Raw genomic sequence first — 26,446 nt, 5'->3', positions numbered from 1 at the left:
TTGAACACTGTACTTTAGGTACGTGGAGGCACGGCGTCCACACCCATCTCTGAGAAGCAGCTGAGAGCTCGTAGCTCGCATGCTTGGCCTTTCTTTCTTCCCGACATGGCTGTTGTCTGTGAGGATACCTCCCTGCTATTACCTTCTCACACCCACAGGCTTCTGTGGGCCTCATGGCCACCATGCAGCAGCAACAGAACTCAGCTGGCCAGAGTATCTGGCCACAGGGCCCCCTGCTGCATAGCTGACTGAGGAGACAGGGCTGGTACCCGGCGCAAGGGCTTGAGGAAAGAAACCTAAGGAGAGTCCTGACCTGGTCTTGCAGCTGTCTGGGGCAGGCTGGGAGACTTTCCCTCCTTAGTCAACTCAAGGGAAGACTTGTGTTTCCTCTGATCAGCTGTCCCTGGGTGGGATGGTAAAGCTTTCTTCCCCTGTGCAGATGGGCGCTGCTCACACATGGTCAGGACAGCTCTGTCTTTGATAGCCTCCTGGTACATGGCTTCTACGGAACTACTACTTCAGCGGGGCTCGCATACTCTCCCCTCAGCAGTGTGAGCATAAGCAGAGAATGGAGCAGATGCATGGAACATTCAGAGACAGCTCACAGCAAGGCCAGATTTCCAGGGTGCTACCTGCCAGGTGAAGGGGGTGGGGACATGGGCCTCAGGGAATGTCACTCCAGCAGCACTCAGGTCTTCTCCCTACTTTCACAAGCCGAGGGACCAAAGGCAGTGTGGCAAATAGCCGTCCAGGCTTTCCCTGCTGCCTCAGAATCCTCTCAGGGTCTGATAACGCCTCAGGGAGTTTTTATACAAAGGACAAGGAGTGGTCAAGCCTGTTCCTCAAACCTCCAACACTCTGAGATGCTCTGTCTGCAGATGAGCGGGTACAGGGCCAGACTAGTAAAGCCACTGCTGATTCTGCCTTTTGACGCCATACTGTCCGCAGCCTTTGAAAGCATGCGCACGCTGTCCTTTCAGAGCAGGGATTACAGCGTCTGGCAGGCCATCTCAATGCACAGTTGTTCTAGGGATTAGGATGTGCTTCCTATGTTAGGGACAGCAAAAAGGTGCCGACTTATTTAAAAAAGGTCTCAATAAACAGATTTCTAACTCTGTGGGCATAGGGAACAAAAATGAGGCCAGAATGATTCGTTTTCCAGAAGTTCCACCAGCTCTGACATATTAGGTGATAATAGCAGAAAGAATCACAGACAAGGGCTGGCCATTCCCAGACCTGACCTGTCCCTAAATACCTAGCTTCTCTTTCCTAGTTGTAAGCTGGGATGTAAAGAGAGATCAGGACTTGATTTCAGCAGCAAAGCTCAGGCACTCAACACCACAGACTGTTTCTATCAGATCCTTTGGAGTCAATATACCCTCCCAAATGCAGGCTTACTGAGCTCCTTTGTCCTCAAGGAGCAGTGGCGGAGCCTATGCTGGCAAACATGGAGTAGTCAGTGAACCGGCAGGAACTTTACTGCACGGCGTGGGTTGGAATGGCAGCACAGACTCAGGAAGAGTCTGGAACAACTGGCAGGATGTCACAGAAGCAGAGAATGCTGGCTGAGTGCACAGAGCATGTGGAACCAAGAGGAAGCCACATCACCATCCCAGTAGGGCAGGTCTGGGCTAGAACGCTACCATCTCCACCCAGCGTTTTCTGTGCAGCTGTGTGGACAGTCTTTAGTATTCGCTAGTGTCTCAGGGAAGTCTTGAAGCTCTTGCCAGCACTCTTCCCCCTGACCAGCACGAATGGGCTGAGGTCTCTGGAGTCCCTCAGTGTTAGAGTTTGGACGTATAATGCCTCCATAGACTCATGCAAGTCAGTATTTGACCTCAGCTGGAGGCTGTTTTGGAAGGCTGTAGAACGCTTAGCAGATGGGGCTAGCTGGAGGACATGGGATGCTGGGGGTGGAGGATGCTGGGAACTGGAAGTTACAGGGTTTTGATGGTTGCAGCCTTGCCCTGCTTCTGAACCAGTACTCTCTCTACTTCCTGGTTGGCACCATTTATTGTGCAAACAACAGGGATCTCTTTGCTTGGAATGAGAATTTAACCAGTTATGATGGATTTTGCCAAAGTGGTAGGTCCTTAAAAAAAAAAAAAAAGAATTCTCTCTGGGGAGGTGTGGGTGGGCTTGGTCTGGCCAGGAGGAGGACTTTGGGGAAACAGCCAGAAAGAGACTGTGATAGGAAATAGGACGTGCTGAGGAGGAGCGGATGGAGAAGCAAGCAGGCCAGAAGAGGAACAGTGAAGCCCTCGCCACCCTTCCAACTGCTGCCCCTGGATTGTGTCACCCATGACTCAGTACCTGGGTTCCTGGCTTCAGAGATGCTACGAGGTCTTTGACCATTTTGGCTTCAGAGACTGTGACGCCGCCCACCACAAAGAGGATCAAGAGGGGATGGTCACTGGGATGGGGCCGGCTCACCTGCAAAACAGAACATCAGATCAGACAGCAGTAATGGCTACTTGCTTTCCTCCTGTGGATGGGACAGAGGAACCTCGGAGTGACACAGGCTTATTAACAGTCAGAGGTGCCGATGCTTTGTGACTCCACCAGCTAGGAAAGTGCACAGCACGGCACCTTAGTGCATCCTTCTATGGAGACTTTAACTGTGCTGGAGCCAGAAGAGAAGGGCGGAGGGACGTCTTCCTGCTCCCCTTTGCTCAGGACTCGGTTCACACTTGTCCTCCTTTGTCCCACAGCTCGGCCACAGCTGCCATTATGGCCTTTATGTGTTTCTTGCTTCTCCTCTACTAAGGTAGGAGTTCCCAGGCAGGCATGGCTGCCTAGACCTCTGCCGACTGTTTCACTTACCTTTGTAAAGCACAGAATTGGTTTCTATCACTGTCTGCAGGACGAACCCAGTTAGTTCAGGTGGTGGGATGGGGGTTTATAGATATACAGACAGATATAAAGGTCACCTTCCCAGGGATCACAGTCTGGCATGATTTGAACCAGACACTTCATCATAGCAGCGATAGCCTGTAGTGGCACTTCACTTGTATTTTAATAAATAAAGCTTGCCTGAAGGTCAGAGAGTAAAACAGCCCCACTGGTCAGCCTTACACCAGGCAGTGGCAACACACACCTTTAATCTCAGTGGCCACATTGGTTGCCATAGAAACCAGGTAGTGCATGATTTTAATCCCAGTCGTTCACGCCTTTAATCCCAGCCTTAGAAAGGATTATAAGATAGGAGGAGACAGCTCTTAGACATAGTCTCATTCTGAGATTCCTGGAAGCAGGATTGCCATTTCGAACTGAGGTTGAGGTAAGAGCCAGAGGCTGGCTGCTTTGCTTTCAGATCTTCAGGCTGATCCCCAATTTTTCTTTCTGAGTTTTTATTAATTGTGCTATATTAATTGGCAGAAATTTTTTTCTTCCCTGATTTTGCAATTTTACCCATGAGACAAAAGTTTTATTATATACTAGAATGAGAAGCATGCTTGGGAAATGCATTGATCCAGTGATGAAGACATTGAGAGAATGAGAGAGGGCTCCTGAAGGCAGAATGTTGGGAGCTGTGAACCACTAAGGTCCTGAATTTCTGATAAACAACTTGTAATTCTTGCAGCTGCTCTGAGCACGAGACCCTCAGAAGTTCCTGATGGCAGGAGAGTGGTTTCTGGTGGGTTTGGCTGGGGTGTGGCTATCAGTTAAGGATCCCTATATAAGCTGCCCCTGAACACAATAAAGGGTGCATTCTGGCATCAAGGATGACCATGTCTCTGTCTCTCTGTCTGTGAGTGTTTGTGTGTTTCAGTCTCCAGCCCCTTGCCCGGCTCACGAACTGTATGGTGGTGCATAGAGCGCAGATGGGCATGGTGTGCCACAGCAAAATGTGTCGGTCAGATGTTTTCCTGAGGAGTGATCAGGTCACACGTCACAGGTTAAGCTCAACAGATAACCAGCAGGCAGCCATGTGGAGCAGCTCAAGACCCAGCCAGGACCAAGCAAGTGCAAATGGCGTTGCTTAGAAAGGTGCTGTCAGCTGCCTGAATGGCTACAAAGTCATAGGCTTCCCCTCCAGCAAGACAGGGCGTTAACAGAGTGACTGCTTCCAATCACAGGGATCATCCCAAAAGCGGAAGGCTAGGCCAGTGGGCCAGGAGGAAACTAGAAGGAAGGAAGAGAAGAAGTGATGGAAAAAGAGAGAGGAAGAGGAAAGGGAGAAGGAAGGAGGAAAAGTTAAAGGGTCTTTATGGTAAGTCCTGGCGAGTCCTGGTCAGTTACAAAGCTCAGGAGGCCTGCACGCCTCCCTGACCTCCAGCTTAGCCTCTGGATCTTCCATTGCCCTCACTGTGTTTGTTCTCTGTTCTCTTCTAATCCACACACCACACGCTTTTCAGCAACCTTGCTGCTAGCCCACACTCTGCTGAAATTGCTGGGGTCACTTGCATAAGCCACTTAATGACAGCATTAAGAGTCATGGACACTCTTTGGTTTTCCCCTAGCAGGATCTTTTTGTGGAATCTGTCAGTTGGTAACACCTCCTCTGACTTCTGTGTTGATGCTGCTGGTTGTTCCTCCGCCTTTGTCCTTTCTTCTCAGAGAGCCTCAGCAACTCTTGCTATTGGTATGCCTCTTTAAATACTGATATCGCTGAGGCTCTGCCCGTGACTCCCCAGTCTTCTCGCTCACTCCACTGCCCCTGAAGGACCGTCTCGTCTGCACGTATTTCCCACAGTGAGCTCTCTGGATATCACCTCCTGGATAACCCCACATCCCCTGATTCAGTGGGCTCCGTGCTCCTCTAATTCTGTTCTCTTGAGTGACTGACAGCACAATTATCACCCGAGTCACACACCAGAGTTCTCTTAACCTCCACTGCCCCCTTCATCCTCTGGACCAGTGGTTCTCAGTGTCCTAGAGTTGGGACCCTTTAATACAACTCTGCATGTTGTGGCCACCCCAACCATAAAATTATTTTGTTGCCACTTCATAACTGTAATTTTGTTACTGTTATGAATTGTAATATAAATATTGGGCATGCAGGATAGCTGGTATGTGACCCAGGGGTCACGACCCACAGGTTGAAACCCACCTGCTCTAGATCAAGTTGTGCCCATGGCTATCGCTGGCATCTTCTTGACACCACCATTTCTGCGCTATCAGTAGATCACTGTGACATCTTCCTGTGTCTTCCATCTCTGGTGTTGTCATTCCCTACGTACTCTTATTTTACCTTATAATCTTTCTTATTTTTAAAAGACTTTAAAAATTACTTTTAAAATTATGTGTATGTGTGTGTCTATGTACATGAGTACAGGTTTCTATGGAGGCCAGAGGTATTGGATTCCTGAAGTTATGGGAGGTACCCAACACGGGTGCTGGCAATCAGACTCTAGTCTTCTGTAAGAACAGCATAAGCTCTGCTTTCTGAGTAACCAGACCCCGAGAAGCCTCCAGCCCAACAAACAACTGTTGTCTCTCACTTAATCCTGGGACAGAAATACAACTGGCTCTGGAACTTGAGAATGGCACAGTGTGTTCTTCAAGACATATGCTTTCCATAGAGAGTTTGGAATCTGAAGCACATGCCGAGAATCTTGGAAGGACACAGTAGAAGATGAAAAGGGGAAGAAATGAAACACAAGGCAACAACAAAGAGCAGTTCCCTGGGGCTAAGTGGAGGGAATGTTGGTCTAGGCACAAATACATGGGTCCAATTAATGCACGTTGGTGTTTGCTATTTTGGTTTCAGTTTAGATTTGTGTGTTGATACCAGACTTTCTCTTCAGAGCACGTCAGGCCAGCAGGCTGCTGGGAGGTGGAGCCGTCCCCATCCCAATCCCTCATTCCTTATAAGCAGCCATATATGATGATGTCCTGTCTGTGCTAGGCTGAGGGGTGACAATCTGAGTGACAGCTTGACATAGCATCTGCCACTGCACATGCAGGGTGTAATAAAGCAGGTGGGATCTCTGCTCTCTGTCATTTGATGAGCAGCGGAGGGCTGGGCTTTGAGGACATTGGCTCTGGTAAGGGAAGATGGCTTCTTTCCCTGCCCTGCATCCAGCTTTTCAGTGCAGGCTATGGGGCCTCTGCAGGTGTGCTCTTGGCCAACATTCTAATATCTGGATTGGCTTCTAGGAAGAGAATGCCAAGGTGAGGATCCTACCCGTTCCCATGTTTGGAACTACTCAGGAATTCTGGGACTCTTGCTGCTGAGTCTCCCCTGCATATTGCTCCTTTACTTTACTCAGTTTCCTTCCATCTGTGACTCACTTATCCTAGAATAGGTACAATCAAGTTCCCCATTCTCTGTTAGCCATCAGAGCCTTACAGAGGCAGCGAGAGAGGCTCAAGTTTTAAGGAGACCAGGCCCTGCAAAGACTCTGAAATTGGCCATCAGGAATCAATAGCATTGGCACCGCCACCAAACACTCCTCTAACACGGTGTTTATTTTTCTAGTCATCCATTCAACAAATATTATTGAACAATGATGATGAGGCTTGGGAAGCGCGCTAAAGACGCCAGGGACTCAGCAGTGCCCGGAACAGAGGAGGTCTCTGCTGCACACAGTGTGGATTTTCATGCGTGTGCAGAGGGAGGAGATGGAGAAAAGGAAACTGGTGAGTACAGACGGTGGAGAGTGCAGAGGAGAGGGAAGGAGGGGGAGGGAGGGGAAGAAGGAGGGAAGAAGGAAGGAGGAAGTATCACACAACCCCCTAAACTTAACAGGTCCCCAAAGCAAATCACCCTTTTCTCTATTTCTTCTGACTAATCAGGACAACATTAGCCCATCCACCTAGGTACCCAGAACACACAGAGGTCCTGAACAACTTCTTACTAGCATATGCAACCCATAACCATCCCATGGAAACCACAGTGACTCTTCCTGCCCCACCCCCATTCCCTCAGCCCTACCTAAGTTCAGAGTCCCATCTTTTGTCTCTCTCAGCTAACCTAGTTCCAAGCTCACTCTGGTTTACCCTCTCAGTGCTGCCAGGACAAGCCTCACAGAGCACAGGGGAATCTGTTCCACATTCCCAAACATCACTAGGCGGTTTCCGTTCTAGCTTGCTGTCTGCTGCCTGATAAAACACTAACCAAAGCCTAAAAGGGTTTATGTGGCTTGGAAGTCCTGATCACAGGCCATCACTCTGAGAAGTCAGGGCAGGAACTCAAACAGGAGCAGAGGCAGAAACCATAGTTCTCCATGGTTTTCTCAGCTGGCTTTCTCAGACAACCAGGACCATCTGCCTAGGGGTGGCACCTCCTACAGTATGCTGGGGACCGCTATATAAGTCATTACCAATCCGACAGGAACAATTCTTCCTGCGGTTCTCTCTTCCCAGGAGTCTCTAGTTTGTGTCAATTTGACAAAAACTAAGAAGCACAGGTTAACTCTTGGTTTTTGGTAAAATTTGGTAAAAATTTACATTTCCAACTCCTGTTGATCTAACTCCACTTCTGCTTATCTCTGCCATTGTCTTCTCTTTCTCTCCGCTGGCACTGAGCACTGACGCCGACGTGTCTGACAGGACCGAACACACTCTGATGCCATCAGATCTCCGCTGTGCTCCCTCCTCATCCCCCATATCGCCTCTCTTTCTCCCTCCACGGATCCTCAGCATCCTGAGAACCACATGAGGCAAGCTATGCTACAGCAGGCAGGTGTCTCATCCATCCATGTCTCCCTTACCCACGGCAGTCACTGCTCCATCAGATGAAGTATGAAGACTGCCACAGTCCAGTTTCTGCTTCTGCTAAGGAACTCATACCAAAGTCCACTTCATAGAACTCTTGGAATAGATTACACTAACATTAGATATAAATCAAACCCTGCCTCATAGCATGCACCATAATTCAGGAGAATTTAAACAATGGTTACACATGGTTGCAAAGAGGAGCCACAGGACTTGCACTCACTTAACCAAGAAGCTCAGTGCTGACATAGTTTCATCTAATCAGAAATGCCAGTAAGCACGGTGGACCCCATCTGACAGTTCTCTCTCTGAATCTTGCTTTCCTTAGATGAGTAATAAGGGGTGGGTCTAGATGACCTCTAAGGTATGCTCAGCTCTCGCAGCTGAAGGATCTGATGTCAGCCCTCACAGGAAGCCCTGCATTTGCCCCACCCCCATCCTTTGGGTGACTGTCCTATCCACAATCCAATCATTGGCCCTTGGAGTGGGCTGCTGGTAGTCACGTGGTTATAGTGTGACCCACACTGTCCAAACATGGTTTCCTGGTCATGGAATGAGGTCCTGAGTCCAATGGGGCTACTGGTAATCCAGTCATTCTAAGACAGATGAGGCTCTGTGAACATGAGGCTATCAAGGAGAACCCAAAGCTATGGCTGGACACTCACTGATGCGTTCACCTAATATCAGCTGGGTACCTACGTCATGCTGGGCATCATCTAGCCTCTTCTGAAGTGTGCAGAGTCTGGAATACTGCTTATCTTCCAGACAGGCTTCCTAGTTCTTGGTCTAATCCTGCACTGCTGTCTTTTGGGGTTCCTGGATATTCTCTGGTCCTTAACGTAAATTAGCCTTCCTTTGATTAAGTTGCCATGACTTGTTGGTATCTGACAGCTTTTATGGCCCATGTGAATACCATTCCTTCACGTGGACTTTTTCCTGTTTCCAGGCCATGAGGCTGTGGCATCAACTCAGACACAGGGCCCAGAGGCAGGCACTGGGACTTGAATCTTTGTCATGAACTTTTTCTAATTAAGCACTGCCACATAAGCAATGGAACAACTACAGCAACAAAACCATTTAAAACACAAGGAGGAGGAGGGAAAGGGCCTCGTGCCATTTCGTAAGTTAAAGCCCACCCTCTTATACCAAGTCCAGCAGAGAAAACATCTTGACAGACCATGTCCTTTAGTCAAAACAAACCAAGGGCCAAACACATGGGGTAGATATAAAGTCTATTACTCTCGGGAGACTGAAACCCAAGCCACAGATTCTAGAAATGCACTTTCAAAGTGCTGCCTATTGGACATGCTAGCTTTAAATTAAATTCCCATTCCGGGAGAGGGCAAAGTGTGTTTTGATGGATTCATTAGGTTGAGAGTAAGCTTTACTCAGAGGACCGCAAGGTGCTCTGTGCAGGAGTCTATCAGGCAGCTGGCTTTCCATGCCAGCTGCAGCCCGTGATGGTCCCCCACCCCAGTGGACCACCCTCACTGGGTTGTATGCCCCTGGAGGATGACAGTCTAGCGGCTGGTCACAAGCCTTCCCTCTGGCTGAGAAGTGATCAGGCTAACTTGAAAGTCTTCCTCAGATAATAGGGCATGCTTGCTTCCCTCAGGTTCTAATCTAGGAAGTTGCCTTTTAATCGATAGTTTGAAAAAAACGTATAAATAGCAAGTGGTATTTCTTTATTCCAGTACAGTCATTCTGGTATCACTGATTTTGAAGTCAGGTCAGAAGTGTAAATGATTTCAATGTCTTCCATGAGGAAGGACACCTAGGACCAGTAAGTGTTTCCCTTATTGCCCTGGGCAGCCATGTAAGGTGGGTTTACCCATATACAGACTATATTTTTCAAAAGTGGCCATGACGATACTTCCTGCCCTCTGGCTCTTGATCCCTTTTCGAGAGGAAGCATGCATGTTTTATTTCCTTAAAGTGACTGCCCTGACACGTGGGGTGCTGTGCAAGTGATGTTAGTGGGCTTTCAGGTCTTTCCCCTAGCTGTCCCTCTTAGAGCACTGACACCAAACAGAGGAGCTGAGGTCCTGAGGTCCTGAGCCACAGGCCCTTCGGAGTTCCCAGCAGATGCTCAACAGCGGCTCACTCACTGATGGGAGGCAGAGCCTGCCGTGTGAGCTCGGCCAGAGTGCACCCTTCTGAGCCAAATGGACGGTCAGTATTATTATGAGCCATGAGGTTCATGGCTCATACCATGGTACTGGATAACCAGAACCAGTGGGAATGAAAGATATCCATGGTCCTGGATTTTTAGAGAAGAGCCATGCAAAGAAAGTGTTTTAACTGCCCATACTACAACACAAATAAAGTCTGACTCCAGGGAGGCAAGACCCTGCTGCCAGGACTTCCCTACCCATGGAGTTTGTCTAGTAGAGAATATTAGACAGACCACTTTTTTCTTAACTGTTTTGGCCAACAGAAATGTATGAACACAGGTAGAACTGAGTTAGAGGGCCATGCCCAAATGTCTGCAGGGGGCTAGCATTTGCCACAGCACCGAGGCAGCAGCAAACCACAGAGAGAGAGCTCTGTCTTCCAGAAAGTGGTGATGATGCAGACAGGCTCCAGGACAGTCAGGATGTGAGACAGCATGGGTTAAGCCTTAGTGTTTGGGGGGCCAAGGCATGCATATTTTACTGGCTGCCTACAGTTTGCTCAAGAGAGGTTAAGTTTATGTCACTCAGACTGGAGAGCAATGACTCGGGCTTACAGTGTAGAGACAGGGTCTAGAAGAGAACACTGCAGCCCATGAGCATGGCTCCAGGGACACGCCACAAGGTCACCCAACTGCTTGTCTTCTGGCAAGTGGGAACCAGTGGGGATTTGCAGTGTTGGGAGTTTTTTTTTTTTTTTTTTTTTTTTGCAGGCAGTGTGTGCAGTCTCTTCTTTGTCTTCATCTTAAAAACAGGTTTTCTATCCTTTCTTATTTTTCCTTCTACTTTCTTTCGTTATTTTAATTTTTTGAGACAGGGTCTTACTGTGCAGCCCAATATGACCTGAAGCTCACTATGTAGCCCAGGTTGACTTTAAACTCAAAATTCTCTCATCTTTATCTCCTGAATTCTAGGATTACAGGCATATACCACCATACCTGACTTCTTCCTTCCTCCTCTTTCTGAAAAAGGCTCTTGCTAGTAGCCCAGGATAGTCTCAAATTCATAATCTGCCTTACCTGTGTGCATACCCAAACACTGGCTATGTATAGGGTATAAAGATAACCAACGTGGCTCTCTCTTGCCTACAGTCTGTAGGAAGGGACAACAGAGTCATAATAAGAAGCACTGACTATAGTCAGTCCTGGTGCTGAGTACCAAGCATGCCGTGACATTTCTCACAAGAGCTCCATGTTATCCCATTTTACATATGAGGAAATGAAGGTACAGAGGGGCTGAGTGGTTCTCACCCAGTCAGACTGCGGGTATGTGGCTCCGGTCCCTACCACCTCCACTGCTGACAGACCCTGGAAGGAAGTTTACAGAGCATATACTAGCTGCGGTTGGGGGATATAGATTAAGAGAGCAACTACTATTCAATGAATCAAACTACAGAATAAACGTAACACGGAGAAGAGACCCCAAACCACCCCAGCATCTGCTCCCCCATCCGCCACTCTGCTGGGACAGGTCTTCCATTCTGCAACATCAGCACCTTTGCTTCTGCTCTGTTCTCCAGGGAGGGGAAGCAGTGGGAGAAGCAGACTTCAGCGCTGTGGTGTGGGGTGGAGATGGAGTGAGGTGGCCTCCATCTCTGTCGGACAGGAGGATGAGGGCAGCTGATGAGGCTCACTGGAGTCGGCCGATAGTGCCGCTCACTTGTGAAAGTTTGGATGAAGCTTCGGGCTTAAGGGTCGGGCAGCGGTTTTCCTTATCTGAGGTTTTGTGTTCCACACTTGGTTATTTATAGTATGAAATCAATCTCTTACATTTTAAGTCGCAAACAGCTCTGAGAAGCACGATGAAATCTTGCCCTGCTCTCTCCAGCCTGAACATGAAATATCCCTTTGTCCAGAGTGCCCGTATCACAATGCACCCCCTCTTTAGTCAATGAGAGACAATCCTGTGCCTGCTCTGTAATGTACCCCCTCTTTAGTCACTGAGAGACATCCCTGTCCAGAGTGCCTGTACCATACATGTATCCCCTCTTTAGTCACCAAAAAGTCACCTGGGTTATCAACCGACCTCAGTAGCATCAAAGTGTTGGTTTAAGCATCCCTTAATTTACCTGATTATGGCCCCAAAGTGCAAATTATATCCCAGAAACAGTGTGCTGGCAAATCTGATAAGTCAAAGAAAAGCTGTAAAGTACGTAAGTGGGAAGATGAAAGTTCTTGACTTGATGAGGAAATATATAATTGTCCGCAGAGGTTGCTAAGATGTACGTTAAGAACAAGTCTTCAACCACTGGAGTGTGAAGAAGGGAAAGGAAGGGCTAGCTCACTGTCACACTTGCAAACTGCACACACTGAGATCACAACACATGCCATGTGCTTAGTGAGAAAAGGCACTGCATCTGTGTGTCCACGGGGCTTAGACCTGTGGTTTTAGGTCTTCATGGGGGTCATGGAAAGAGTTCCCTCCACTCAGTGGGACCAGTGTAGTTGGAAGGAGAAACTAACGGCTTCAAGCTATGTTGAGTGAGCTTTGTAACCCATCTTCTCTGACCACACTGCTCCTCATCAGTGAGTACTCGCTGCATGAGAATGCCAAGTGCTGAGGACCCTGAAGAGAAAGTCCTAGACCAGTACTAAAGGCTCTCACCACAGCTCCCACCATCTTTTCGGTGGGATTTGAACTGAGGAAAACCTTCAAGTCACACACGAGTAGATGTGTGAGGCTAGGTCGGGCCATTTTACCTAACCAGACATAACGAGTCTAGTCTGTTCCCCTACGCGGTGCTCATTAGTCATTCAAACTGTCTCGACCTGCTGGTGTACAGTGGGTTATGTTGTATATTTAGGAGAATATTATTCTGAAAAACATCAGCCTGGAGGATGGCAACCAAGACACATAGTTATTAAACAATTTATAAATACAGCCACAGAGTATGCACAAAAGTTCAGAGCCCTGAGGGAGCCACACAGGGCCAGGACCACCGTTTTCTGCATTCTTTCTGCCACATGCGATGAGCCTCATGCCATATTCCCGCAGTGTGACTGTGGCCCTGTCCCTCCAAGCATATCTTGTCACATCTGCAATCTCCTCTCATCTTTCATTTTCTACATCACGGGCAGACTGCCTCTTGTCACTCCAAGTCAACCAGGAAATGACACTGAGTGCAGAGAAAGGACTCACCAGGGACAGGCCAGCATCTCCCTTCCAGTTCAAGTTACATTTTGAGAATGTTCCCATTTGTACAACAGTAGCCCTGCAGCAGACTTTATTTCATCAAGTTCTGCCTCCTTGTTTCCTTCTGCCTCAGCACTATAAGTCTCGAGTGAGAAAGCAGGGAACACATTCCAGGGGCACAGAACAGGACAGTGAGTGACCAGAGAGAGGGGCAGTAACTGCCTCTGAGGGTTCAGGATGAAGATGTAACCTGTAGGGAGACATCTGCAATCTTAGGGTCATTCTTCCCATGAGCCCTGGGCCCAAGTGCCAGAAAAGCAGTGGGAGGAATGGCAGGTGCCCCTGAACACTGTGTGACCTCACTCACACCAGTGACCCCATGACCAACCCAGGCAGAGATCTTCTTTACGGGCTGCTGTAAGCAGAGGCTGCTTGTTTGTTCCCTGGCTGCCCAGACCCAAAATAATCACACAGAAACTGTATTAATTAAAACACTGTTTGGCTAGTCACGTAGGTGAATTGCTAGCAAGCTCTTTTATCTTAAGTTAACCCATCTCTATTAATCTGTGCATGACCACAAGGTTGTAGCCTACTAGCAAGGCTCCTGCAGGCTCCTGTGGGAGTCTTTCTCCTCCTTCGGCTACATGGCATCTCCCTGACTCTGCCTACTTTCTCCCAGCATTCAGTTTAGTTTTTCCCACCTAGCTCTATTGTACCCTATCATAGGTCCAAGTAGCTTCATTATTCATTAACCAATAAAAGTAACACAAATACAGAAGGACTTCCCACATTAGGCTGTACTGATTCAGGGAAGGGAAGGCAGATGAGTAATACCAAAGAGAACCAGAATCAATAACACAGAATATTTACCTTTGAGAACACGCCTAGCAGCACTATGGGGCTGGGGATGCTGTGTGTCCTTTAGGCCCCCCACTCCAGGCAAGTGCTCTGGACTAGAGGACACATCCTGGAGTTGCCATTTGCTGTGTGCTCTGTGGAAATCATGTCAGAATAGGGGAGAAGGAGATGAATTCCCAGGCTTTGGGTAATTTGAATTCACTGCTTAGCCATGTAGGACTTCAGTTGCCTCACTGGGCAAAAGAGGGATAAGAGGTGGTGGCACTTGCTTTTAATCCCAGCACTCAGCAGGCAGAGGCAGGTGGATCTCTGTGAGTTCCAAGGCCAGCCTGGTCTACAGAGTGAGTGCCAAGACAGGCTTCAAAACTGCACAGAGAAACCCTGTCTCGAAAACCACAAAAACAAAACAAAACAAACAACAACAATAACAACAAAGGGATAAGGATAGGACCTGCTGCTGAGGTTGTCATAAGGATGGACAGGAAGGTGGACGGAAATACTCCGGCTCACTGGTTCACATGGATTGTCCTTATGAGTGTGGGTGGGAGGCCTGGAAACTGTTCACACCACCTGTGGGTCTATCTGTATTCCACCTCCTCCCCTCTCAACACGCACTGGGGTAGAGTGGAAGTCCTTCTGTCTAGTTTTGCCTCCTTCTCAACATAGCTTTTTGAGAAAGTTAAAGCAGCTGGGAGAACTAAATTCTCCTCCTTAATCTACTCCCAGGAGCCTTCCCTCCGAGGTCAGCTGGCTGGCTGCTGAAGCCTTCAGGAGCTCCAACAATGGGGCTAAATACCTCATTTCCCATGCTGCCATTTCAGGGTCCCAAGCTCCCTAGGCAAGGTCACATAGGATGGTGGAATGGCTTAACACAGGACAAGAGGGAGAAAACATTGTACAGAGTTTACAGGGGTAACTTCCAAGTGTGACAGCTCTTGATTCATGGGATAGTGACAGAAAACGCACTCGGGAAATCAGTTCACAACTAACATCCTTACACAGCCCATGGTCACCACCAGAGGTCCAGGCTTGTAAAGGAAGGACTTAAGTCCAGAGGGCTGAAAATGTCTATCCCAGAAGTTATTACTGTTTTTAATTTTCTCTTCTCTTCTCCCTCCCTCCCTCCCTCCTTCCTTATTTCTTTCCTTATTTATTTATTTATTTATTTATTTATTTATTTATTTATTTATTTTTAAAGAAAATGGCCACCAGGAAGAGCTCCTCAGGATAGAGGAGCAGAGAGTGATCCAACTCTGGGCTTAGAGTCAGCACAGGAGCTCCAGACACGTTACAGAAGTTCAGCCGCACTGCTTTATTAAGAAAGAAAGAAAAAGAAATTGAGCAGCCAGGCCTTGCGTCAGAAGCTGCTGGTAAGGGAAGAGGAGAACAAAGGGTGGAAGGCCACTCCAGCCTTTACTGCTGGTTTCCAGTCTGATGGCAGCCTTCGGTCCTCTCTGGGTTTTGGAATGGGCCAGTTTTCCTGTAATATGCTTTTATTGAACTCCAAAAGGCTGGATGTTTTCATGCAGATTAATTCATGATTTCAAAGACTCTTTGAAGTTGACAAAACATTCTATTATTTCCAAGAGTTATTACTGCTGAAATACGGGAGGGCAGTCTGCAATCTTGTTTAGATCCTTTTAAATTTAGAAACTTTACAGTGGCTTAAAAATAGATCCCATTTGTGTGTTTTCTCCTCCTTCATCCCTACTCCAAGAGCTGCTCAGTCATTCTGACCCACTCCAGACAGGAGCCAGAGAAACTCAAGGAGTCTGCTGGACCATCACATATCTCTCTAATGAGTCTTGGGGTGATATTAGTCACAGGAGTATGCAAAGTTGCTCATTACCAGGCAGAGTAAGTTCTAGAAGTAAGGGCAGAGGATGCCACTAAGCCCAGTGAACAGTAGTACATGTGTTCCTGTTGGTGACAAGTGCCTCATGAGGGTAAAAGCTGTCCAGCAGTGCTCTTGAGGATGCCCTGTGACAGCCACCACATCTGTACGTGTGCTAGGGAAAGATGAAAGGACTCAGGTCCAAGGACCTCACACTGCACACCATCAAATGGTCAATGAGGGTTTCCCTGATTGTAGACCATTGTCTCCCTGGCACTGGGCGGGGCCAACTGTGTGCCAGCATTCCCATACTCAGTCAAGGGGACACTGTGACACTGAGAATGGCCCCTTCATGGTTACTTACCTTCATGAACATGCTGAATCCAGTTTTAAGGAGATCAGTAAGGCCTGAGGATGTATGTTCAATGTCAACGGGATCTGGCTTCTCAGGATTAAATATTTCCTCCACAACCTGCTTCAACAATGGCTTGTAGGATGCCTGGAAAGACAGAACACTGTGCTATGAGCAAAAGCACTTTTTTTTTTTTGCTGTGTCTGGAGACAGTTTCACTTGCATCAAATAAATTAAAGCGAGTTCAGCTTGATACTGAGCAATGGCTGTGATTTTTTTTGAGTGCAATGTTATAAAACAACCTTGAGTCTTTAAAACTATTTTCATTAATTCTTTGAGAATTTCATACAATGTATTTTGATCATATTTACCCCAACTCCTCCCTTTAATTTCTTCCAGATCTGCCTTCCTCTCCCTACCTCTCTAATTTTGTGCCCCCCACCCTTTTTATTTTTATGAATTTAATATCACAGGGATCCCAACTTGTGTTCATGCAGTTCTCCAGTACTGCCCTGGCTCTCTGGTCTCTTCTGTAGCCAAATGTCCCTCAGCAGAGCTATAGTCATAGTAGGACTAAATGCTCGATCCTGATTAAAGTGACGGTTTTATGTAGGAAGTACAGTAGAAAGTCTTGTCATTTCATAAACATGAAGATAGTCTCTAGACATTCCTAGACTCATCCCTCTGCTTGGAATGTGAATGTTTATTTGCAATGGCTGTCAACATCCAAGCTAATCCTCCTTCCTCCACAGAGCTCAACTCTATGACTATGTCAGCAGAGGAGCTGAGAAGACAGAAGGAATCTGACTCGGGTCAGGGTGGCACTGGGTCACAGAGCACTGCAGCCATCCCTGAAGATAAAGGTGATTACAACACCTCTGTTTTGATGGGTGGCGCTGAGCACTTTCCTTTTCTGTGACTAAATACCCTGCAGGCCCATATTTAGCTCTGCCTGGGGGCGGCTGCCTTGCTGAACTCTTTCCTGACTTCTTGCTGGAAAGTGCTTCCTGAATCTCCTTATCCCAGACTGCGCCACCTTCTTCCAATCCCACCGCTGTCCCACACTCATCTGGCAATGCATCTGGTTCAACACACAGGCACAAGTGGTGTCTCCCTCCCCTCACGTTCTGATCCATAGTCACCCTAGGAAAGCCAGCTTCGAACAGGACACTACTGAGAGGCAGCCTGCCTTGAGCTCTGGGTAGCTCTTTACATGGGGCAAACATGAGGCGCCGTAGCCATGGTTACAGGCATGCAATGTACTGCCCTGTCTCCAGCTTGTTCTTGCTTTTCTAACAGGAATCCTGAGCTATCTTCCCAATTCTAAGTCCTTAAAATAGCTCAGAAATGAAGCAGTGTGTAGACTTGCAACAACTAGCAACACCAAGCCTTGTCACACATTTGGGAGGGCTAGTGTTCGCTCAGTGGAAGATCCAGGTCCCTTGATACTGACTGGTCAGGGAGACCATTGTACAGAGAAATTTCATGGTTAGCAGTCATGCTGAGTGAACACTGGGCAGGAACACTGATAAGGCAGGCATAAAGCTATGGGCCAACCTTGCTTATGACTAGAGGAAATCAGATTATAGTTATACCAAGATAAGTTTTCTTTTAAGATTTATTTCATTTACGAGTATGTGCCTTCAGAGGCCAGAGTAGGATGTGTGTGTGTGATTCCCTGGAGTAAGAGGCATTTGTGAGTTGCCTGACTAAGATGGATTTTTAAAGGCTCAGACTGAACAAAACCTGAAAGTCTGAAATCATGTACTTTTGCCATGGCCAGGGGCTATCAGGCACTCTCAGGTTGGTTGGAGAGGAAATAGTTCTAATCAAAGCAGAATGTAATTTGGTAGTACCCATCAAAACTCAAACTGCATCTGACACAGCAATTCCACTCCTAGCAATTAATTTTTCAAGCTATGTTCATGCATGGAAATGCATTCAGAAACCACCATTTATTATCTGAAGGAAGGAATGATTAGAAGCCACTGTTGTGGTCACTGTTCTATTGCTGCAAAGAGACGCTATGACCGTGACAACTCTTATAAAAAGGCATTCAATTGGGGCTGGCTTTCAGGTTCGGAAGTTTAGATCATTATCATGATGGGGGCATGTCAGCACATGGTCAGACCTGGTAGCTAAGAGTTCTACATCCAGATCCACAAGAAGCAAGAAGAGAGAGACACTGGTCCTGGTGTGAGCATTTGAACCCCCTCAGCCCACCTCCAGAGACATTTCCTCCAATAGGGCCATACCTCTTCATTCCTGGCATGAGGGAGTAGAGGTCACTCCCTAGTGACCAAGCATTTGAATCTATGCCGCCACTGATTCATCCCCATGCGGGCTGTTCCTATCCAAACCACCACAGGCACTCAAGTGCCGGACAACAGGGAGCTGTCTAATCAGTGAGGAATGCCTATAGCAAGGAGGGTTAGGAACATGACAAGGGAGGCTCCGTGGTGACAGACTGGCATGCGAGTGAAAGGTGCCAAGTCAGGGGCACGTGTGCCATGGGCTAGCGGTTACACAAAGTGGGCAGGGAGGACATGGCAGCTTGGAGCTGCTGAATCTGGAGCAAATGTGTGATAGAAACTTCTGTCTCCAGCGGCAACTGAAGGGCGGGTGCTGGCCAGGGATAGAGACAGGTGGAACTTTGGGTTGCGTGCCTTTTGTTTTTCTAAAGCAAACCATCAGTACAAACAGACCCCGTTCTGCTGTTAAAAGTTAATAAATTACTCATGCATGGAAATGAGATTGGGGTGAAATACACTCAAATCTGAGTCCTGGGCTCAGGAAGTAGCAGGTATTTGTTCTTTTCTTTCTCCATCTTCCAAATTAATAATTTTACTTATGGATTTGTATAATAATAATCTAATATAAATTTTAAGTAAAGAAAACAAGAGACCTTCAGTTCCATTGATGCTCTTCCTCAAGTAAACGGCGTGGAGTGCGAGCCGGCTGATTAGAGCTGGGCTGGCTGCTCCTTCCCTACCTTCATTCCACCTGGGATCTTAGTCCGCAGGATCATGCCCTACACTCGGGCGGTCTTCCCTTCTTCCTTAGCCCATCTTCCTTGGAAACATACCCATAGATGTGCCCCACTAACGCCCCAAAGCTTACTAAGCCAATCAAGTTGTCTGCCATATTTTTCTAAACCATTAGAGTAAGAGACTCAGTTTTCAGTCAGGTACATTATCAACAGGCTAAGAGACCATCCTCCAGCTTCCTATATTGCTGGGGGTAGCTATATTTCCAGTTTCTGGGTAGAGACATAAGCAGAAGGATCCCATGGGACTTTTAGAAACATGTCTTTCAAAGTGGAATCGTGTCCTCGTCTTTGACTTCTCTGGTCTGCTGCATGGAACACAGGGATATTCCTAAGGCCACAGAGCAGAGACAGGAGAAACTGATTTCTAGAGCCAGGGCTGCTATAACGGCGACACAGACAGTCTAGCAAGGACCAGCCACTTCACACGAGAAATAAACCTTGGATGTCTAAGTAACTAGTCTCCAGATCACTGCTACTTGAAACTGAGTGAAATGCTGATACATAGCAAGAGGGGAATAAGACAGGAAGGGCCATCCCTTCCTTTGAACAGCTAATAGTTATTTGCTTGCTTGATTTATATTAAACTGGCTATATAGAACAGCTTCAACTAGGACAACAGAGAAATACATATAGGCTGCACATTAAGAGAGAAAAGAAGCTGGGCTGTGGCAGAACTCACGAGGCAGAGGCAGAGGCAGGTAGATCTCTGAGTTTGAGGTCAGCCTGGTCTACAGAGAGAGTTCCAGGACACCCAGACAGAAACCCTGTCTCAAAAACCAGAGAGATAGAGAGGCATACTCCATGACCTATACAAAACAACATGACCTATACGTAAACCACCTAAGGTTGATGCCATCCATAGTGAAGAGCAATGGTTTGAGGAGGGTCAGATCCTGGTCAGGGTGGTTCTGAGCCCAAGCAGAAGCACTGTACTATGCCCCTCTCTCCAAGCCAGGTTGTACTAGGAGTGATGGGATTGTTCTCAGTACTGTAGAGACCCTTGCATGAATGGGAGATTGGTAGGAAGCACAGAGGGTATAGAGAAAGTACGGATGCTCATAGATGGATGGCTCTCTCCTCTCTCTTCTATCTTGGTCTCCTTCCTGCTCTCCTGTGAGGCTAAGCACTAGCTGTGCTTGCCAGTTGGCCTGGGCTCGCTTGGAGCAAGGATTTGAAGGCACCACCTTCATTCTTGAGTCTTTGTAATTGCCATGTATTACTGGGAAGCTCAAAAATCTTTCTTATTTATTTATTTTAAAACAAAGCACCATGCACTTCTCAGCCATGGGCCAGCAAAAGGTGGGCAATTAATTAGAATGTGGAAATAACCATAATTAAAAGTACAAGATAGCTAAGACATCACACAGATCCAGAAGAGCTATATATACACCTTTCTTTCCGGTCTGACACACTCGTGTGACACGAATCTCTTACACTTTTTTTTTGGCCACAACCTCTCAGATTCTATTCTCATATGACAATACTCTGTCTCTTTAAGATGTGACAATTGAGCTGTAAGCCCTTTCTCCTATACGCAGCTGTGGAAGGCTGGCCTGTGACACTGGCAGCTACGCTTGTGCTTTGCCAGCTGAGCCTGGCTCTGCCGTAGGAGTGACAGAAGGGGCTGGTAAGGCAGCGGAGACCAGCAGGGACCTGCTCCACCTTGGGGCGCTACTAATGCTAACAGCTTCTCTTGCCTTTAGGTTGACTTCCAGACTTTTGTTGTGGATCCAACAAATTACCTTTCCAGTATAAGCCATTTGTAGTGTTCTCCTTTTTTTCCATTTTTATTTATAGCCAAAGCATAGTGAATAATAGAAGTGTTAGTTATTTTAAAAATAAATTTGTAAGCCTTGCCACATAAATAACGGATAGGGAAATTCTCAAATTGTCTATGAAAACAATGGACTAAGAAGAACTAAGGCTTGTGCAGGTGAAGAACCATGATTTTGGGAGGAAAGCGGTACTTGTCCTTCACCTGCCTGGAAAGTCCGCTGATGAGAACCTGCCCCTCCCCCAGCCACCAGCCACTCAGGTGACTTCACTCTCTGGACTAAGCAGCTTGGATGGTCGCGGTCCCCTTTGTGAAGCACCATGTGCTTGCTTCTCAGGCCAGGGCCAGCAGAAGGTGACAGGCGGGGCGTCTCGGGAGTGCCACCCACATCGTTTTTGAGGTGTCACACAGCGTTACAGGGGGCAGAGCAGCTGTGTGGTCTGCTCTAGCATCAAGCAGGTCCTCACTTGTCATTGACTCTTTGCTCTGTCTCAACCCCCACTAGCTCTGGGGTGAGGTGGTTCTGTGCTTGGCAATCCCTCAGCTATGTCCCACATGGGAGTGGTTTCAGGACTTCCAGGGCATTGCAGCCCTGTGTTGGAGACTGTGTTTTCAGCTGATGGCAGGTCAAAGAGAAGGGGACAGAATGCACGGAAAGATGTCACAGGCACGGCACGAGAACGCAGCACTTCCATCCATAACTCACTGACTAGAGTTGTCTACATTTACAGAAAATATGGTCTCGCTTATTCCCAGGAGGAAGAGGAGATGGGGTTCAGAGCACTGTCTTAGCCGTGGGCACATTAAGGATGAGATGAAGCAGTAATTTCCCTGTTTCCTCACTTGTCTGTGTGGGCAGAGGATTATTAAACCCTTTGTGCCCTCTGCATAGGAATTTGACTTCTGCTTAACTTTCCAGCTGTTTCCCTGGCAACCTGATAAAGAAAGAATGTCAAACTAGAAGACAGGCAAGACTACTAACGGCAAGAATGACCCCTGCATGGTGCACTGCTGTAGACTGGGGGAACTACAGATATTTGATAGACAACTAGAATTTGGGGTTTCTCCAAGTCTGACGACGCTTGAATAATAACTGGGAGTGTCCCTTTGGGGAATGCTAGAGCTACAGAGTTGTGGCTGAAAAATCACCTCCTACAGGGTATGAGGGTTCCGAGCCAAGGGAAACCTCAACACCAAGTCAAACAGTTCCCCCGTCACTGTGTGGACTGCACCACGCCTCATGGTGTTCACAAGGACTGTCCCAGGGAAGTAAAATGACCACTGCTTCTCTGACTATTTTCTGGTTCTGGGCAGGCTGGCACCAGGGTGGCTGTAACTGCAGGGCCTCTGCTCTTAGGCCCAAAATGCACAATACCCATGTAATGATTAGGGGCTTGTGAAGATACCTTCATTTATAAAAATATCAGATGGGAAAAGAACACTGAAGTCAGAATAACATTTTGGCTTGAAATATTGGTATGTTTTATATTTGCCTTTATACCAATTCTGGGGAATAAATATAAACATGCTTATAATGAATATAAATATATAAAAATGATATATATATATATAATAAAAAGTAAGTATAAAAATTGGGATCAGTTTTCTCCCCAATGGATGATTTCCCCTCTCCCAGCAGGTTATCAATTGGGGTGGGACTTTGTATCTCCTGCAGTATGTTTTCAAGAACAACGTGGGCTTAAAAATATTATACTCAAAGAAAGAATGAAAAACAAAACACTAGTGTGGGTAAACAAAATACTAGTGTGTGTCTCTTGGTAGCTCTGTGTAGAGATAAGGTGTGGCTGTGTCTGGAAGCCGGAGCCTAGCTCCTGTGGAAGGGGACTGGGTACACAGTTTTTCTGACATTAAATATTACCGTCTAACTCTGGTGCCTTAGTTATTAGGTATCTGCTGCCAAGGAGACCTGAACTGGTGCCCAGCCTCAACCCAGCAAGGGTTGCCTGCTGACTTTGCTCAGCTGGCTGGTGCTGGGGGAGCTGGAAGTCCTTGGTTCTGCCTCTGAAGAAGCATGCTTCTCTCTTTTCTACACATGACTTCATGCACCAGCACCTTAGAAAAACTGGCCTCATGGAGGGTGTCCAGCTTGTTCCCACCCACCACGGCACAGGGAACATCTGTTCTGAAATGCTGGGGGCTCTATGAGACAGTTCCGTGCTTATTTATCTTGCTTTTTGTGAGACTATGATCTTCTCTCCTTTCATTTTTTTAAAGGAAATGGTTTATTTGAAGATAAAAAAGTGTTTCAATCCATCCATCCATCCATCCATCCATCCATCCATCCATCTTTCCTTATATCCAGAAGCAAACTTTTCCTTAAAACACTAAATGCAGTTTTTTTTCCAAGTTCAATATGAAGAAATGAAAGCCAAGCTTACTAAAGAATTCCCTTGAATTCACACTCTAGTTAGAAGTGTCTTTGAGACAACGCCAAGCTTCCTGGTCCTTAGTTTAGCTCTGTTTGGTACCAATTATCCCCCCCCCCGCCCCCCTGCCCATAAGGAACTGAGCAGGTCTGGGTTTGGGTAGACATTAATACAATTAGGGGAGAGAATAGAGGTTGGCTTAGGATGTGGGCAGCTGTTGGCCAAAGCTGGGGAGTGTTGACAAAAGAGATGGGCCCAATGTCTGCTCAGAGAGCCTTATTTCCCTGGGCATGAGATGAATCAAGCTTCCGTGGCTCTAGACTTTCTTATTCAGCTGCCAGGGGCATGGAAGAAGGCCCACATCTGTGCTGCATTGGCTCCAGCACCTCTGTCCTGAAGACTTGTTCAGCAATAATTGTCATTATTCTGGAGCCAGATGACACTTACTGGAAGGCCTATGAGCTCCGTGCCCTGGAGACACGGCTAATATCCTCCTGATGAGGCATATGGCACATCAAACTCTGTACCGCAGGGGAAGGAACCTGGGCTACAGGCAGTGAGAAATGGGGGCGGGGGGTAATGAAGACCCAGGCCCAGGCACTGGAGGCCATAGGCTTCCAGTTTATAGGGATAATCCCTAAACCCAACCTTATCATACAAACAGATCTCAGTAGTAGCTCTCCTCATGGAGGGCCATCGTCCTGTCCTGTGCAGGCTGGTGTTAGCAGTCTATGGCTGGAGAGCTGGTGTGTCCCTTAGGTGGCAGACAGATAATGTCATAGGCCCATGTTGCCTTTAGAGACCCATGAGAAAGGCCTTAGTGTTTTTTGTTGTTGTCCTTGTTTCTGTTTTTATTATTATTATTATTTATTTATTAAATATTTCTGTCTCTTCCCCCCTACCATCTCCCTTATCCCTCCCCCTCCCCCAATCAACTCCCCCTCTCTCATCAGCCCAAAGAGCAGACCGGGTTCCCTGCCCTGTGGGGAGTCCAAGGACCTCCCACCTCCTTCCAGGTCTAGTAAGGCGAACATCTAAACAGCCTAGGCTCCAACAAAGCCAGTATGTGCAGTAGGATCAAAACCCAGTGCCATTGTTCTTGACTTATCCTTGTTTTATTTTTTTTGTTCTTGTTTTGCTTTGTTTTGCAACAGGAGGAAAAAAAAGCTTATAGCTCATTTCTGACCTAAAAATCGTGCCTTTTCTGGGTGGCTCTTTGGTTTTTCTGATGTTACTACAAGTACTTACACTCCAAGTACTTTCTCTCATAGAGAAAGATCAGTAAGTCCTGCTTATGCGTCCAGGGCTATCACAGGAGTTGGACTGGCATTAATTCTCCAAATTCTCAGAGCATCTTTGTGAGAGAATGTCCTTCTTCAGAGGAGGAATTGGCCACAGAGAGGTAAAGTGATGTGTCTTTGAGGAAGAGGCATCCCTGGGCCATGAACTCAGGCACTGGCATCTACCCAGCTGCCTGCCTATCAACCCAGAAAGGGCAAGTGCAAGCAATGCCCACAGTTCCACAGGGAGCAGAAGAGCTGCTTCTGGTCATGTGCTATGTTCTTCCCATCAGGACCTTCAGCGACAGCCTCCTTGTCCTCATCCCCCCACATCCTGAGTGGATCACTTCTGGATCTCCAGTCCTCCTCTGCCCCTTCCAGAGATTTGATCATTTCTTTTATCAATCACGTTCCCCTTCCAAAGAGAGGCACACTGCCTGCACTTTGTATATGCACCACACCTGACCTCGGGAAGCGGGTAAAGATGAAGTCAAAAGTGCTCCAGTGCCAGCAGGGAAATGAGAGCCTCAGAGAGTGAGCACGCGTGCATGTGAGCCAGAAAGAAGGCACGGGGAAGGAGCCTGGTGCTGCAGAACTTCAAGACTCAGGGCAGAGAGGCCAGAGCACAGTGCAGGGCAGATGGTGACAGGAACCAGGGCAAGATCAGGGTTCGTCCTGTCCTGGGTGTGCTGGCACATCTCAGCTAGGTTCTGTGAGGTGATAACATGTTCCTGGTGGAAAGCACACATTTTCCCTAAAGCTAGGGACCAAAGACCAAACTGGAAGAAGCAACGGATAGAAATCTGCCTAATGCGGCTCACAGCTTCTTCCTGCTGCTGGGAAAAATACCTGGGGGAAGCCAACCCACGGGAGGGAAACGTGAGTTTGGCACTCAGCTTCTGAGGGCGGTGGCTGTTGTCTGGCTAGTGAGGAGGTGGCTCATTATGCCAGATGTGTGTGGTGGCAGAGACGCTTACTTTCTGGTGGCCAGGAAGTGGGTGTGGGGTGGGGGCACATGGCTTTGATATATCTTCCATGGGCACTCTCCTAATGACTGCTTCCTTCAGTGAGACATCATCCCCTAAAGCTTTCACCTCACAGTAGCACCAGCAGGAGAGGACCAATCTACAGCACACGTGCATTTAGGGCCACTGACGGCCAAACCATAAACCCAGCCGAGTACTATCTTCAGGGCAGCACGGTTTGCCTCGGGCTCCAAGCTATACACCTTCCCACTTACCTAACTTGTATTCCGGTACCGCCTCTGACCTGAGTCACACTATGCGTCACACTGAAGATGCACCCCACAAATATTTAGTGAGCACCCCCCATGCATAAGCTGCCTCTAGACCCCGAGGATGTGACCATGGACCAAACACATCAGAATCTCTTGTTCTCATGGCACCCACAGCTGTCGCTATAAAATTCTTTAACAACTTGGAAAACCAAAAACTGATGAAATGGTCGGTATTCCTGTCTAAAGGGTTTGCTTCAGGTAAAGAGAGGAGGATATTGTCTCAGAGAGGTGAAGGGACTTGCCCAATGTCACACAGTGTCTCGCCCTCCAGTCTCTTCCTACAATCCCACAAATCTGTTTATTTCATTTCTCCCAAAACTTTTAAAGATATACTAAACATAAACTTCTATATACTCTTTATCCTACGTTATAGCTTTTACAAAATTAGAACAATGTTCCACAGAGAGAGTCATGTTTTTCCCCCGAGAAGAAGAGGCTAAGGAAAGAATTGAAAGGTTGCATGCAGCAACCTGCCTGTTGAACTTGTTTCTCTTTCTACTGCCATGGCATAACGAATAATGTCATCTTCACAGTGTGCACTCAGGATCCATGCGTCCCCAACCATCACTCACCAGTGCTGGGGAGCTCTACTGCATGTGCTGATGTCACTGGCTTACTATGAGGGCAAGTGTATGCAACATTGGAAAACT

The 26,446-nt window shown here is 47.4% G+C and overlaps 1 protein-coding gene across 1 annotated transcript in view; it reads right to left on the bottom strand.

Annotated features, from left to right (window-relative positions):
• The window catches only part of Scfd2 (sec1 family domain containing 2), a 352,858-nt gene that overhangs the window by 5,413 nt on the left and 320,999 nt on the right, over window positions 1–26,446 (bottom strand). Inside the window, exons 7-8 of the mRNA XM_041671663.1 lie at window positions 16,022–16,156; window positions 2,314–2,433 (exon numbers count right to left, since the gene is read on the bottom strand). Coding sequence (XP_041527597.1) covers window positions 2,314–2,433; window positions 16,022–16,156 — 255 coding nt within the window. The remainder of the gene's footprint in view (window positions 1–2,313; window positions 2,434–16,021; window positions 16,157–26,446) is intronic.

Source organism: Microtus oregoni, unplaced genomic scaffold (assembly GCF_018167655.1).
Source record: "Microtus oregoni isolate MIOR12 unplaced genomic scaffold, Mior012 000021F_ref0000039, whole genome shotgun sequence".
Taxonomy (NCBI): domain Eukaryota; kingdom Metazoa; phylum Chordata; class Mammalia; order Rodentia; family Cricetidae; genus Microtus; species Microtus oregoni.
The sequence above is the reverse complement of the archived record's forward strand: the minus strand, read 5'-3'. Positions and strand labels throughout refer to the sequence as shown.